At 39.5% G+C, this 17,458-nt stretch overlaps 1 protein-coding gene across 1 annotated transcript in view; it reads left to right on the top strand.

Moving 5' to 3' along the window:
* The first annotated feature begins 278 nt into the window (after window positions 1–278).
* Window positions 279–17,458, top strand: part of yes1 (YES proto-oncogene 1, Src family tyrosine kinase) — a 33,527-nt gene continuing 16,347 nt past the window's right edge. Inside the window, exons 1-3 of the mRNA XM_085255912.1 lie at window positions 279–663; window positions 13,789–14,079; window positions 15,037–15,136. Coding sequence (XP_085112038.1) covers window positions 13,797–14,079; window positions 15,037–15,136 — 383 coding nt within the window. The 5' untranslated portion in view covers window positions 279–663; window positions 13,789–13,796. The remainder of the gene's footprint in view (window positions 664–13,788; window positions 14,080–15,036; window positions 15,137–17,458) is intronic.

Here is a 17,458-nt window from a genome sequence, read left to right as displayed (position 1 = left end):
TAAAGAAACAAAGGCCAAACATTCAGAAAAATAATGGTCAGATTAATAATAATAATAATTATTATTATTATTATAACATAAGCGTCTTCAATCCTCATTATAGTATACACACACAAACAAACCGCGCTATTATATATATATAGTAACACTGGATAAGAATGGATATTTATATTATGCTGCCTCTCAAACTGGAGGTCGGATTGGCGTTTGAAGTTGGGATTTGCCGATGTTCGAGTCTAATCTGAGCAAGTGAAGGCAGCATGATTCCTTCTTTGGCCTCGTCTGTTCCTCGGTCCTAGTCCGGCTATTGTTGTGTGTCTTTCGTGGCAACCCTGACCTATCGGCAGGCGGTGATTTCTGATATTTTAAACTGCTTTGCTCAGCGCCTCCACCGCCATATTAAGTAGTCTTTGTCAGCTGGCGGCGTGTCCTCGCTTTGAGGGAATTTTAATTTAAAAAAAGGATCCCAGTGAAGGGCTCAGTGCTCGTGAAGTAGTTAATCGGTATGGGACAGACGGAAGACTGAGATTCCACGTTAGTAGAGTCTGCTCGTGTCGCCCGTTTCCACTTAAGGTTGTCGACGTGAAATTGAAAACGCTGGGGGAAAAAAGGCTCACAGGACGCATGTAGCCGACCCACCACACTGCTACGGTCGCTTTTGAGGTAAGAAACGCTCGCCAACAACTGACATTTTACGTTGGAAGTCGATTCAGCAGGGCCTCGTTGTGTTTGTGACACTTGGAGAAAGTTGGGAAGGGACCAGAGGAGTTTCCTCGCTGTGTTACATTGTCGTAAAAGCATGTTTCATTATTAATCCGCGTTTAAGACCCCGGTGGGGTGGGGGTGGGGGGTCGGTCCTGTGTTGGAGAGGACAGCTGTTTGGAAAGGCTCCAAAACCGTCCTGGGACAAGACGAGAGCAGAGTTGTAGCTATGATGAGAGGTATTATTTATTCATTTACATCTTGGAAATCTTTGTTTCAACTACATATTTTGGTTCTTTTCATACAATAAAAGTTTACCACCCTGTCCCTATCTCTGTGCCTCACCCAGTCTCCCTCTCCACACATGCATCAGCTGTTTTAGGCCTCAGCTGTGATAGGCCTTTTAATGCAAGGCACTCATCAGATTTTTCTAAATGGCCAGTGTTTTGATGCCAACTTTGCTCTTGCGTGCTTTTATTGTGATAGTGCAGCTCTGTTCCTCAGACTTATACACACGTGTGTAAGATTTTCAGGCATGCTGCTGTGTTGGATTGTGTATGTATCCTAACATTTACTGCCCCTGACTCTGCATGTGTCTGTCGGTGTGCTTATATACTCTGGTGCCACGGTAATCCCTCTGTTAGTACAGCCCCAGTTGGCTGGACAGTTGTGTCTCCTTCTCACACAGACACAAACACACACATATACACACACACAGCTGGAATGGAGAGGGCAGTTGGTAGAGGAGTGAGGAGCACTAACAGGTGGTGTTGGCTGCGGTCCAGGAGCTTGAATTTTAACTGGGTTGAAGGATCCTTGCATACTCTTTGAGTGTCCTCATGGCACGAATGAGACTCTACACTGTCATTAAAGTTTGCTGATTAGAAGCCTCCAGTCTTTTGTGCCACAAGTGGAAAGGCTGAAGTCGTAAGGCAGCTCCACACATGTTGGCAATCTGAACAAATGTTTGGATTTTTGGTGAAAAATAAAAAAAATAAAAGAGGAGAATTCACCGTGGGCAGAGGGAACAAGAAGAGCTCTTCTTTTTAATAGCTTGAAGATGGCTCTTTCTCTTTCCCAGCCTCACTCTAGCCTTTGACGGGCACAGCAGGTGGCCTCGACGGCATGAATGGATTCGGAAGGAAGTTCATCTCCTAGCTCCCCGACAGTCCCCTCCTCTCGCTGTGATTGGCAGAGATGGCAGGCTGCCCTGAAGATAAGACCGAGCTGGGCCTCAGAGAGTGTGCCAGGGCAATTACTGCGTTATGCTTTAGTAATGGGTTTTCAGGCCCTTGTATATTTTCATTGCTCAGTGCTTGTGGCTGGTGTTAAAAACCAAGGCGATTAACTTTAATATTATGCAATGGCTTTATCTTTATCAGAATGAGCAGTTTGGCTGTAGAAATAATGTTTACTTATGCATATTGCACATGCTCATTAATAACTTTTTTACGGTGCTGAAAAGATCAATGAAAAACAAATAAGCAAGGCTGGAGTGATTGATGAATTCATCTGAAGAATCTATAAAAAAATACTGAACGATTGCTGGTTTTCAAACTTTTCAGATGTGAGGTTTTTTTCTGCATTTGTCTCATTTACACCACTATGACTCAGTTTTTTTGATTTTTGTTTTCAGTGTCCAAAAAGTTCAAAAACAACTCATGTTTAAGGATTTCCAGCTGATCGGGTTAATCCACTACCTGGATCACATAACCATAAGGAAATTGGTGCACGTTTTCATCTATTCTTGGATATAGAGTATAAACATGCTTCTCTCTGTAATTGTACCTGCTCTAATGATCTGGCCCTCCAGGTATTTGAGTATTTCAATACAAAGGTTTTTCTTTATGCAATGTTCCAAATAGGGCTTCAGTCTATATTTGTCTCTATAAGTTGTGAAATAGTGGTCAGTACTGCTCTGTGCCAAGTTTCACTCTCTGGTCACTTCCATGTTATTGTTGTCAGATGACATTTGCAAACATTAATGCCTTTCTTTTATTTAAAATGAATAAATAGTGTCCTTCCTGAGTTATGACCAGTTTGTTTAACCACGATCTCCATTAGCAGCATTAGATCCATTAGATCAGCCTCAGGTTAGCTATTTTTAGCTTAGCTATTTATCCTGTGGTCCCTACACACATAATCCAACAATCGCAACATGCAAACAAAACAAGCAGGTTCTTTGTATAAAAAGAACATTTTAATTTAAACAACTAACTTATATCTATTGCTTTGGTTCCAAGATCAGGGCTTTAAGTTTGCATTCATATTCACACAGTATATTTACATCCTGTGTCCATCAGCTGTCTTCATTATCCATTTGTTAATACTGCTTTAACAGATATTTAAACTGATTTAACTTGTGAGAACATTGCCGTGCACATCATGCAGATTCATTTTGAGCTATTTGTAACTTATTTATTCCTTTTGTTGAAGCACTGGAACAGATCACACTAATGCATTTTATAACCTCGTGTCATTCATTTTAAAGCTCTTCTAATGACTGACAAACCTCCACCTGTTTTACTTACATTATTATCAGACTATGTTAATTTACAATCCACCATTATATCAAATAGTTTAGTTTTCTTCGATAGGAACATTCTTAACACTCAGGTGGTAACATTTAACACCAGTTTATTATCTGTCACACAATCTTCTACAGCCTTCAACTCCTCATTACGTGTTTCCTTTAACTTATCGGTTGACGCTATAAATAACTCTTGAGTCATCAGCATATATAGCAATCTGAGCCTATTTTAATAAGATCATTAATAAAAAGACAAAATAATAATGGTCCCAAACAGCTACCTTGGTTACTCCACACATTACATGTCTTGTCTTTGACGGACCATTAAATTAAATAATCTGCCTACAATTTCACAGACAAAAGTTATGTTATAGCTGAAATGAGTGTGCTGACCTGGAAGCAGTACATATGTTATCACTGCAAGATAACATCAAGTATTATTCAGGCATTTACAGCTACCATCTGAGCCTTTCAGTGACAAACACAGCACTTTTAGTCTGACATGGACAGTTGTCTAGTGGGATTACACTGCAGTCATTTTATAGTTACCCATTATAGCAATCTCAATCACTACCAATGCAAACAGTTGTGGTCCAACCAGATTGGAACCAGTTAGAAGAAACCTGGTTTATACAATGTTGATAAGCCTGTAAGCTACCAGAATACTTTGCCTTAAAAGCTGTCAGAAACAGAGACTGAACGATGAAAACCTTTGCTGATAGCTTTCCGTACTTGAGTGGTTTTTTTTATATAGACTTACACTCTATTCTGGCTTACATATTCTGACTTAATATACAAAGTCTTACACTCTGAAAAAACACATCCTCTGTTGAGCTCCGGTCTCTGGTATACACCCTACAAGCCCAGTCTGCGTCACAGAAATGTCCCAAGTGACTGCAAAGTTTGCGAAAGGCAGTTGTGTAAGGGTCAAAGTCTTCTCCAAAGTTGCGTCATTCGCGATCTGTCACCTCAGTAGCCAGAGTAAGGAGCTTCATCTCACAGGACATAATGCATGAATATCGCATTTATACAGAGCTGTACTGAACCATTTTTCTGAGAGCAGACATGCTGGAATTTGTTTTGTTTCTTTTAAAAAAAAAAAAAAAAGCCCTCAAATAATTAAAACCAGTTTGTCCATTAGGATTGAGTTTGTTTTCTTTTCGTTTGACAGATCTGAGATTTAGCATGACGTTTTCTTTTCCCTGTTTTTGCTTAGTTACTCTGCTTACAGTTTCTGCCTGATATTTGCATCAAATTGCTGTACTGACTGTATAACTGGTTATCTCTTGTGTGGTAGCTCGCTGACTCGTGCCATTATAACAAGTATAAGGCTAACAGTTTGTAATGCTGGAATTTTTCTTAATTTGAATGTTGATGCATGCCAGCCGCAGCAAATAGCTTCCCGCCTGTAGTGCAGCTTCATTGTTGTATTTTCCCCTCTGGGAAGCAGCAGCCTGTGTCTCCTTAATCTGCATCAGCATCACTGGTAGTCTGGCACATAGCATTGCATGTCGCATGTCCCTGGATACAGTCTATTGCCAGCATTTGTTTGAACACATACCAGTCGCTGGGAGTAAAGTTATTCATAAATATGCGTGGGAGTATCTGGATAAGTATATTTCCCTTTCTTCTGTTATTCCACACAGTGGTGGTTGTTTGAAGTGCAATGCAACTAATCAGTATTGTCGTTCTTTATTATTGCACCATTTGTTTTCTAAATTAACATATTTTTCATTCCTGTAAATGGTCCGTTTGATCTGAAGGAAGATCAATAAAATTGAATGAACGTGAAGGGTTATGGTAAATATTAAAAAAAAATACCATTCAATTAATGTTGTTGACCTAAGTGCATCAAAACTTCAAGCACTGCCATGGTAATCAATGTCCAAATCAGTGCTTCAGTTTTTTTGGGTTTTTTTTTAATATATGTACTTTACTAAAGAAATCAAAGAGACCACAAAAGAACTCACAAAAAATCCTCGAACATGATTTATAATGCATCAACATTATTAAGGTCACTTTATTGATCATGTTTGACGCAAGCTGTGATGACACCACAGCTCAGTCACCACGTATACAGCCGCTGAGGGTGTGCCATACTCACTGTAGTGTTCTTCTGAGTGATGGGTGTCGCCACTCAGACTTCTATACAGCATAAGTGCTGGTCTAGGAGAAGAAAATGTCAAAAAAGACAAGCAAAGAAAATCAGAATTTGTTTTTTTTTTTTTCCTTTAAAGAATTCTCCGGAAAGTCTGATCTTCTCTGGAAATCAGAGGTTCTGCGCTATCGCTGAGGTGGTGGTTTAAAAACAACACGACCAGCTGGAACAACAACAAAGCCTGGCACGCACCAGCGGATGTGGGGCCACCCTTTGTGGCGCTGTTTGGCAACATTAGTGGGTAGTTTATTTCAGACAACATTTAATGATAGGCGAGACCACCACAGCTATCATCTGCCAACAAGTGACACTTGTCAAAATAACTTGTCTGGATACAGTCTATAAAAGAAGCTACTTTTAACTGCTCGCTTATTCACAAAGGATCACCGCAGCAGGCAACTCTGTATGTTTGCTTTGGCAATTTTTTTTTTTCTTTACGCTTGATGCCCTTCCTGGTCCAACTGGAATTATTTCCAGTTCTTACCTAAAAGGAATTTATAGGTTACAAATCTACAGGAAGTTTGGCAAGTAATCACAACAGCTTTTGCTAATGCAAACTAGGACTGCAACTAATGATTATTTTGGTAGTCGACTAGTGTGCCAACGATTGTTTCAATAACTCTTATCTCCACTTCTTGTGGGCAAACCTCTTGCACCAGGCTCCACTACCTCACCTCCTCAAGTCTGCTCACCTGTGAATGTCACCCTGTTGTCTCGTCCCACAGCAAATTAAAATAATGACTCACGAACATTTGAATTTGAAAATTTAAAAATAATCTAATGTAATTGTAACATTTCTCAATAGGACATGCTTAATTCTAATTGTACTATGATTGCATTCTCTTTAACGACTAATCAGTACACAATAAAAATATAGTTCAGATTACAGGTTTAGCAGTATTACTGCTGTTTGCAAGCACTGCTTCCATCTTGGATGGTGATGTCCGTGTTGGTAGGGTGTCTTTGAATTTTCAAGTTGGAAGTTTTTGGGGATTGTTCCAGTTGAATATTCTAACTCATAATGCCATAGATCATAGGCTCGTTACATGATATGATGTTGCCCACACCTATGCTGATGTGTAGTGCACAGCTTGTTTAATTACTGTGGATGTTCCAAGTGGTGCCAGTCGATAGACTTTTTTTTTTTAATGCCAAGATTAATATGTTTTTTCATTCTTGTGTCTATTTGTATTTGTCTATTCCTGTTGTACTTATTTTTTTTACGATCTCTTCTATTCCGATAGTTTTAGTAATCTGCCTGCAGGAATCTGCTAACATTTGTAAGCCCTTATATTGATGCTACGATTATTGTTCTTTATACTGAGGTGATGATTGTTATTCTCTTACTGATAATTTAAAAAAAACTGGCAAAAAACTAGCCAGAATTGAATAGGAAGAATCGACGGTGCTGAACAGGCTAATCACAATAGTTGAGGGCTGTGCTGACCTGACGTGTAATCACGGTTCTCTATAGGAGCGCGTCAGGTTACAGCATAGAGTTCAGAGGGTTTTGTGGTTATGTCATAGGTCACAACGTAGGTTTCACGCTGTAGCAAAACTTGAGCATAGCTCTTTTGCTAGCTGCTCCTGTTGTTAAACTGTAGAACAAATAGTTCTGCCTGTAAAGCACTGCAGTGTTGCTGATTATCTAGTAAAACTTTTTGAGACAGGATCAGGCCGATGCCAGATCAGCATGCCCAGTTTTGTCAAAATCGCTGTTATGTTATGTTTTTGAGAAACTATGGGACTAAGACGTCCTTTGTGAGCTGACAAAATACTCCCATTTCTTAAATAAAAAAAAAAAAAAAATTATAGCTCAGCTTCACGAAAAATTGAGTTTTTTAGAATGTATAGTTTGCACAGGGCAATAACACAATGGTAGCATGCACTATACATTATCCATCTTAAATCAGATCATGACCCAAATCACTGTATGGGCTTGAGGCACCATTTACCGTGCCCCTTGGAACCACCAGAAAAATGGCACATTTCTTTCAGCTAAACTCATTGTGTGTGTAACAGCCTCATTTAGGAAGCCATCTGAGAGAAGATACAGTAATCTGCCTGTAATTTGATTTGCTGTGAAGGCGATTTAAGCTGTCATTGCTGTTGGCAGATTTGTCACACTAGAGAAAACACTGGTAGTAATATTTATCTTTGTGACATGCATTATCGGGCTTTTTTTTTCCTTTTACAAAACTGCAATTGATGTATAGTACAATGATTTGGCTAAGCTGTTGTAATGATACCATTTTCTATTCATGCCAGCTGTACTTGTAAATGTTTGTCTATGAGGCCATCTGGTTGTTTTGAATATTTAATTGGAGCATTTGATTGATAGTTGGCTGTTGGGTGCCACTGTAAGAACAGTTCCGGGCCCTTATAAGCTTTTGTGCTGTTGGTGTTGTAGGAATATGCATGGGATCGTATAGTTCAGGGGATTCTGATGTGATCTGTGGGGGAGCACCACAAAATCCTTTCTCTTTGTCCATAACAAAAGGTGGGGGCAGACAAAAGAGAAAGCCAGAGGGAGAGGTGAAGTTTCTGCCTTTTCTCAGCGCACATTTCCCAGTTTTAAGTTTTAAAGAAAAACTGGGTGGTTCATTTGTTATGTGACACCCCCCCAAGAAAGAACTGAACCAGAATATGATGGACAACTCCAATGATGTTGGGGCATATTTTGACACGGACAGTAGAAAAGCCAGTTCCAGTTCTAAAGGAATCACATTCCACATGTTTTTAAGGCATCGTTGAAGATTTGTATTTGATAAGTTGCTGCTGTGTTATGTCTAGATTCTGCTTCAAGCCAATTCTTGAGATCTAAAGTGAAACTTGTGGCTGTTGAGCCAGTTTGACATTCGGGCTTGCTCAGGCTTGTTATCCATCCATTACTGTCTTAGAGAGCAAATAATATGAAATCATAATGGTATAAACAGCAAAGGTTGTTTAAACATATCTGTGACTTTGGGAACAAAACGGTAGTCTTCACAAGAGAAAGCCATGTTTTTGTCTAGATTTTTTTAAATCTGTTTTTATGTTGATACAGTGATCCATACTGATTTAAATTGATTTGGTCTTCATCTTTCCAGTTATTGACCCTTCATCTTAAAGTAGACATGCCACTTGCATTCTTCTTCATCAGTTTTTATGCTATTAGCGGCAGGCTAAAGTGCTGCTTCCAAAACAAACAGAATTTTGGATGTTTTTTCAGAAATGTTTTCACAAATTTGTTCCAGGTCAGCTCTAAGGTTCTGCACTTTGTGTATCGGACAGATGAAGCAGCACGTTTTGAAAAAAGGTGGGGAAGTGAAACAATAGACCAAAAAGGTTGTGCAATGGGGAAAAAAGTATAACAAATTAGATAATGATATGTTAGTCATAGTTTCTGTCAACAACCATTTTTTTTCCTAACTCAAACAAGAGGATAACTAAATAAAAACTAATGCACAAGGACAAAAAATATAATGTAATGTATCAAGACTTGTCAAGGCCAACATGTTCTGGAGAGATGAGATCCAAACAGAACTAATTAAGTGTTGTAGAAAGGCGGGACGAGTTTGGAATGGATCCAATCAGAAGTAACACTTCCCGTTTCTCATGAAAATGTGACAAAATGCCAACGAAAATAAGATTCCTAGTATTTAGCAAATCTGACTGGTAAAAATCTGACTTTTACTTCTTTACTTGATCTTGTGATTAAGAGTTGTGCAACAGTTTGATGTTGTGTGTTGTTTTATGAATGAGAAGGAACCCAGAGCTTCCAGAGAAAAAACACAGAAGTGGGGAGTATATGCAAGCGCGTCATCAATGTTCAAAAGTCAGTATTGATAAGTTATGGAGGTGCATTAGTGCACATGGCATCTTTATACATCTGTGGAGGCTCCATTATTGCTAAACAAAATCATGGACATCATAAAAGAGAGGCATGTGACTTTAAATGTGAGTTATGTTTTTGTTGGTAGAAAGTCAGTAAAAGTATCAAGTGTTTGGGTTTTTTTGTTTTGTTTTGTTTTTTATAGTCTATTTTGGGTGAATATGTCTTGGTAACCAATGAAGTGCCCAGAGCTGGTTCGAGATATTTGCCAAACTGTGAGGCTTGCACTTGAAGGACTTCAACAATATAGGTTTTCCGAGCAGCTTATTCTGCCAATTGTGTGGTTTCTTTTTCAGGAAAGGCCTAGGAAGATGATGTCATTCATTACAAAAACACAACTCCATTGCGGAGCAGGCTGAGTGCTGAACTGACCTGGACACAGCTCAGATCCATCACACATTAGGAACATTAAGAGCATTAAAGGGGAGGCCTAAACGGCAAATGTACATTTTGGTGGCATCAAAATAAAAATCATTGTTCCCATAAAATCCACTTGGACCTGTTTTTTTTTTTTTGGTCAGCTTGCTAGCAGTATAGAGTTTCTGCATTGAAATATCTGCGTAAGTATTTTGTTATACTAGTAATTTAGTAGACAAATTTTAAAAAATGAATCTGGAGAATATTATTTTCTATCCCAGCATATTTGGTTTTCCAAAACAGTTTTCTAATCTAGTTTTTATTTTTTATTTTTTGCATTTGATAATAACCGACTTTAACTAACTGCCAGTCGTAGTGCTGCCGTGCCCACACAGCTCACATGCTGCTGTCACCAGCTGGTTATCTCGTCTGTGCTAAAACTTCTGTTAGCTAGACCTCCTTCTGCAGTGGATGTCTGGATTCTGAGAAGCAGCTGACTCATCCTCGTGATTTCTAGTAATATATGTCATTATAATTGTCATATTTGCATTTGATTTCTTCTAACATTGTTGCTCCAGACACATAAATAGAATTTAACTGTACAGTACAGTATAAATATAAATATTGATTGTTTCAGGTCTGATTCTTCTTGCTCAGCATTAGCTTTCCGTGAGTCCTGTTTATTTGTTCCGAGAAAGTCAGTTGGTCCCAGTTTGATGAAACAAATTGGGCGTCTAATGTCTTTTGCTTGCTTTGTTGTTTATTGTCGCTGTCGACCTTTAGCTGGATTTTAAGTAGAAAGGCTCAAAGGGTTAACAGCAGTAACGCTCTAGGTCTCAGTGCAGTGTAGCTTTTGATTTTGTTGCTGATATAATCGCTGCCTTGCTGCTTGCACATTGCGATTGCGATCAGGCTGTGTTGGGCTCCTTTGGCGCTATTCCCAACAGTCGGCATGTTTTCAATCTTTTATTTACTCTGTGGTGCAGAGCTGCACTGAGCTACACACAAAGAGAAATGTGCAGTCGTTGTGTTAGGGCTCATTTATTCATAGAGAACAACAAACGGGCCGAGCAGGGGATTTGTGCTGCAGTTTCTTTGTCGGGTGTTTTGTTACTTAATGGGAGGTGACTGCTGAACAGTGTTTCTTTAGCTTCAAGGCCACTTAACCTTGGAGCCAAAGCTCAGAGCCACCAAAGCTACAGCCTAACCTCTTAGCACAGAAGAATAACTTCACCTGACTCAGCCGCTCACATATTAAGTGCTATAATCCTTAACTAGCTTCAGAACAAAGATACTAATTCAAATTGGAACATTAAAAGAGATTTGATGTACTTATATAACCCTTAATTAGGCTTAAATTGTGGTATGTTTAGGGTTATTATTATTATTTTCGCTTACAGAAATACTGAAGTTTATTCAGGCTTTTGAAAGTCTGCAATTTCCAAATTACAAGATTCACACTTTTAATGATAACTCGCACAGCTAATGTCTTAACAAGCTGGAGGAGAAAAAAAGATCACTTAAAGTTTAGTCAACCAGTCATGTTCCTCGCAAATGTAGTCAACTGTAGCTAATTAACTGAAACGCTGCAAGCTTGCGAAAGTTTCTTTAGTCAGAAGTACCACTTTTGTTCCATTTTAATGACTGAAGAACACTTTGCTGTTCTTTCACTCAACTTCACAATTTGCACATAGTTATCAGATTTCAAGTGTCTTCAAACCGCGTCATGTGGTCTGGAATACAAAGATAGCGTTGCGGTAGAGAACAACTGGAAATCCTAATATCTGAGACACTGAAAACTTTTGTGAATTTTTTTGGCTTCAGATACGGTATAAACAATGAACCCATTATGTTAATGTTACAGATCTGATAAACACACTATTAAAACATTTACAGCCCGTGCAGCCGTAGGTCACACACCAATGAAAAAGTTTACCCATGTGATTTAAGCCAATCAAAACAGAAAACAAGGCAAACACTCAACCATAATCCAGCATTTGAACACACATTATCTTTTTTTCTTTGACATTTGAATGACAAGTTAAAAGTAAAATCAGCAACTAAAGCTAAAGATGCTTCGATCCAGCTTTTTTTCAGTTTCCCACCCAGTACCAGTTACATTGGCTTTTAGTATCTGAGAATGTGACGTGATGGTTTTAAATTGATGAACTGTAGTTCTCACTGTGAGGAAGGGACTGTGACTCATTCTTTTAGGACGTGCACTGAACCAGCGTCCTCCTCCCTTCTCCCTCAGTCTCTCTGACCGAGTGTAATGAGCGCAAAGTGTGACGGGAAAAACAACCATGATCTGATATCTTCATTCATGCCAACTCACTTTGGCCACAGCTCTGCCGTTTACCACTGATCCCTAACATAATTATTGTTAGTATTATCAGAGAGTATATGCGATTATACAGTAGATTCTACAAACGATTATCCATTTATAATGACATATTATAAAAAAACAGTACTTTTGGATACATGTGGTTAGAACAACTTATAATGATGTATAAATAAATATAACATCTTTTTATGAAGCTGAATCTGTGTATTAGATTGGCATATTTATTTATACCATATAAATATATTATAGGTTGCATAATCAAAACAGTTTATATAAAATGAGATGGATAGTGTTTGGAATTAATTTGGAATTAATTGATTAACTTGGAGAGGGTAGTGATTAGATTATGTTTTTGTGAATATGATGGATTTATGATTTTTTTTGTGTGTTATCACATATTATTTATGTGTGAATTGAAGATTTGACTGATTGAAAATGTAGTTTTTCCCCAAGTAATTTTATCTCCACCAAGTGCTGATTGATTAAACCCGTAACAGTTGTATGCAAATCCTTTCAGCATTAACGGTATCATAAGGGATGAGTGCACACTTCAGCTATTCTGTTACAAATACCAATGTGACCCTTCACTTACGGGCACTTGAAACTATGTTGTAACATTTTACAAATGCCAGGATATGAGTCACTGAAACTGGAGCAATCTTGGAGTTGAGCATCCATCTGCTGTGTAGTGGCAGCTTGTTTCACTCTGCTGCCACGCGCATGTGCGCGCGCACATGCACTCGACCTGCATACACACAAGTAGTTTGACATAGAGGTCAAAGGTGAGAAAAATGAGTAAACAGAGCAGGCACTGTAGAGGATGCTGTCAACCCTTGACAACGCACACGAGCTCTCATACTCAGACACCGAATACGTTTCTTTGCGATCACACACTCTCCTAATTTGAGCCCAGATCATACGCTGTGCAGACTAGACTGCTAAACTGCCATGTACATGCTTTTATATATCTTTATCCCAGCATGCATTTCATGCACAATGCGAGCATCCAGTTTACTGCTCCAGGGCAGGTGTGGTTGGTATGCTTGCACTGAGTACAGTCATTTAAAAGTTCCTTTTTGGGGCTTATTGGGAACTTATTCTGAAGATATGAGCCAAAATATTACTTTTTTCAAATATCCCATAATGTGACTGTATAAACAGATACAGGTCCTCACAATTTGAGTAATCCCTGGACCACACACACACACATTACTAACTCACTGAGTCATGTGTATCAGTAAGCCTGGGAGGGAAGAGCACCAGCTCTGAATGCCAAAGGGCTTTTTCTCCCTTTCAAATCTGTGTCAGTGTAGTGTGAACACAGGGGAGAGATGCCCGTAGGCTGGAATCGTTTCTTGCTGTGCAGCCTTGACAGGTTTTGTCGGGACTTGTAAAGTCACGTGAGGTCACTCCTTGTTTTCTGTATGCTAGAGTCAGGCTGAAACCCTCCAAAATGCTTTAGGCTAATGATGAACAACATAGTAGTTTCTGTTCATTTGTGTCATTCAAGTTCAGCCCTCATGACAAAGCTTATTATCAAGTCAACATTTATGGTGTTTAGCATAAATTTCTTTTATCCAGCGAGAAGGATGGTGGCTCATGTTACAGATATTTTTCACAGATTTGTACTTTGTTTTTGTTTTTTAAAATTTGCCTAATTTGGACACATTTTTTGGAAATTATATCATTTGTGTTTCATATTTTATAGTTAACAGCATTGCATTTACACCACAAGGGTGACAAAAGCATCTTTAACCCAAAGCATCTTTCTTGGGCTACTGGTATCCTGGTATTTGATCGTCAAATCTTCCTCTTCCTCGCAGGCTTGACGATGGGTTGTGTCAGGAGTAAAGAGGACAAGGGCCCGGCTCTGAAGTACCGACCAGACAACTCAAATGCCACTCCGGCCAGCTCGCTCCTGGGCCACTATGGGCCCGAGCCTACAATGATGGGTCATTCACCTGCTATGAATGCTCACAACAACAGCTACAACAGTCATGCTGCTGGCCTCACACCCTTTGGCGGGACGTCTTCAGTCATGACACCCTTTGGCGGTGCCTCCACCTCCTTTACTTCAGTGGCTGTGAACAGTCCCTTTCCCAGTGTCATCTCAGGTTAGTTTGTGGTGAATCAACATATTCTGTATTCATAGATTTATGTATTAGAGAAGCTATAAATGAATGACTTGAACAGCTTTCCTTTCTATTGTGTGATGCACAAACTGTTGTACAACTTTAGAATAAACTCAGTTGATCATTTGTTATGCAGAGGACGTTATAAGCAGCAGATGTTATGCAAATGAGACATTTGAAACGAGTCAGCCAAAACATCATTGCTGAACAGAAACCCAAAATAGGTCTGTATTATGGGAAGCAATGCAGAGGCATGGCCTCTCCTGAGCCAAGAAAAACAATAACATGGACTGGATTGAGTGGCTTTAGTAAATGCAAATTGCATATTGAACGTTTTTATTTCCTACACTAGTTAGACTTAGAATGACTTTAGAATTAAGGGTGTGTCGGTCATAGAATGACTCTGAGTGGATTTATATTTAAATTATGCAGGAAATGTATGCAACAAAGCATAATGTTGCCTCCTAAAGCACGCACACATCCCTCATTCCCTTCATGGCTCTTTCATGATGCTGTGGCCTGAGGGGCTCCTATGCATCTAATACAGCCCTTTTAATTTTCTCTCCAAGATAAACATATCTGAGTCCCGTTGTCTCTCTGCACTCCATCATTTGTCAGTTCTTTTTATTGTGAATAAAAAATTAAATGACCTCCCTTTAATTTGAGGTGATGCCACTCAGTTTGAGAACGCTAGGAGGAATATTCTGCTTCCCTGATGAATTCTTAAAAATAAATCAGAGCTGAGAGAGCCAGGTGTATATGCAGACCACCTCTGGTGGTATAGCAAGGAAAATAAATATCTGAAACAATATTTCACCGTGTTCTGCCATATTTCCATCTTACCTTTGTATTAATCTGTAATTTAAGGCTGTAACAAAGAGCGATCAAAATGAGTGTGTGTTTAGAGGAATCAGGCGTTTAAATTTCTCTCACTTTCAGGTGGTGTAACGTTTTTTGTAGCGTTGTACGACTACGAAGCGAGGACGGCAGACGATCTGTCTTTCAAAAAAGGGGATCGCTTTCAGATTATCAACAACACGTGAGTATATTTGCTTTTTACACTGACAAAATGCTAGGCGGATTTGTGTGTGTGTGTGTTTAATCCTTCAGTGTATTCAGGTCTGATATTAAGGCCGAGATCTGTCTGGGTTAATGGGTTCCTTTAATGGGCCATCTGTTTACTGTCCATTGATTTTTCTCTTGCCAAAGAAAAACATGCAGTTAAATTTATGACATTATACCAAAAAAAGGATGCTTATTATTGGCGCTTTGATGATCACTGAAGGTCAAGCTCATTAGAGTATTGACAAACCAATTAGCTTTGTAAACCAATGCTCATTTACTTCTTTTGATTTTATTTTGTGGATTACTCAAGTCTTGAATTTGACAATTCAGTATCAGTCATGTTAGTTCTCATAGTGCTTTGTAAGGATATCATGATTTGGAAGGAGAAATATGTCACTCAATACCTGCCGCAGCAGCTTTACCTTGTACCCCACATGTGCTCAGGTGTGAAAATAGGCGGCGTGCCAAGTGCTCTGCTTTTCTTGTTTGTCACGTTCCACGTCCCATCCTACCACTGTGTGTGTCCACATTGCTTTTGCGGTGATGAAAATGCCATCTGCTTCTAGAGAAGAGGTGGGACGAGTACAGATTGGCTAAAGGTTTTCAGACAGATTCTCTCTTCCTTCACTTTTAATTTAAGCTCCACATCTGCTGTTAAACACACTAGTAATTGTGGCTACTTGCTTATTTTAGCGTTCTAGAAAATTTTGATTCTTTTCCAATCAGTTTTACTTGTTTTTTTTTTTTTTTTTTAAATAATAGAAAAAGCATATATAACATTATATAGGGCTTTGGAGTTGATATAACGGCCCAATGTATTGTGGGACTGCGGCGCCATATTTGCAGGTCACGAATCAAAACAAGCACACTGTGGTGGACGATTGCTAGAACCATGCTTAAAAGCAGCTCAAAAGAAAAGGGATGGGATAGAGACTGATTGCGTCCAGATGCGAAGAGACGATACTTGGAAAAAATAGAGTGCGTTGGTAATGTGGACACGTATGAAATATGGCTGTGGAGTAGAAACCCTGATGACCTACCGCCATTGCCCTACCCTGATACCTTCTCGTACCTTGTATGTCAGGGGTGGGCAACTCCAGGCCTCGAGGGCCGGTGTCCCTGCAGGCTTTGGATGTGTCCTTGAACCAACACAGCTGATTTAAATGGCTAAATTAGCTCATGCAGTTCTCCAGAGGCCTGGAAACGAACTAATCATGTGATTCAGGTGTGTTGACCCAAGGTGAGATCTAAAACCTGCAGGACACTGGTCCTCGGGGCCTGGAATTGCCCACCCCTGTTGTATGTGGAGTCGGTGCATACATGGCGAACCAGTTTCGGAATTATAAATCTCTGGAGGCACACATCCAATTTACAAGATTTCAGGGTTCAAGATTTGGCTGTTTTTAAGCCTCCGCGTTGTGAGTACGTTGTCATTCAAACAAAGGTAAGTCAACTTGAGTACTGCGAGTAAAACGCGATTGATTTCCCCCCTCCCTCCGTAGATTAGACATTTATTAATGAACTGCACAATCTCCATATCATATTGTGTGTGTGCAATTATTGTCACTTAAAGTCAGGATTTGTTTCATCCATTTCATAGGCTGGTTTGCCTGCAATAACGCCAAATAATTAGCAAAACATAGATCCTCAAAATCACTCATTAGGATGTTTGTTCTATTACGCTATGACCTCAGAGCACATTGAAAATAAAACTAATAGGCTATAAAGAGCAATATGAACTTATATGAACTTACTGGAATGAAATGATGGAGCACACCAACAGATATCTGGGGATAATAGAGAACTGGATATCAGGTTGTCTCACTGCTGCTATCCAGGCTTGACGCCTTCGTTTGGTAACATCCGATACTTGAGATCCCACATGTTGCTTCCAGGAGGGGAAAGAATGAAAAGGTAGACCATTTTCAAGCTTATTCCCTTGCCGGTCATGCAATCTAACATTACAACCGACCACACAGCAAGTACGACCCATAGCTGATGTTATCTGTGTGCTTTCGCTCCGCTCAATTGTTAGCTTTTTGTTTGGCCTGCAAATATGGCGCCTCAACCAAAAATCCTGGCCACGCCCCCTCCCACAATGTCATGCTCCAAAGCCTTATAATGTTATTGAGGCGTAATTTAACTTTTCCTTAACAAATTACTTTCCCATTTTCTGCCAGTGACTTCCCTCAAAAAGTAGTTCAGTCAGGACCACTTCTGTTAGGACTCACAGGTCACACAGACCTGGAAACCAGTCCATCGCCTCCCACGGCAACCTCTGGTTGCTAAGGAAACT

The sequence above is a fragment of the Mchenga conophoros genome, linkage group LG18 (assembly GCF_057382185.1).
Source record: "Mchenga conophoros isolate Kocher_MC1m ecotype Shallow Benthic linkage group LG18, M_conophoros_male_GT1.1, whole genome shotgun sequence".
NCBI classification, from domain to species: Eukaryota; Metazoa; Chordata; class Actinopteri; order Cichliformes; family Cichlidae; genus Mchenga; species Mchenga conophoros.
The sequence above is the reverse complement of the archived record's forward strand: the minus strand, read 5'-3'. Positions and strand labels throughout refer to the sequence as shown.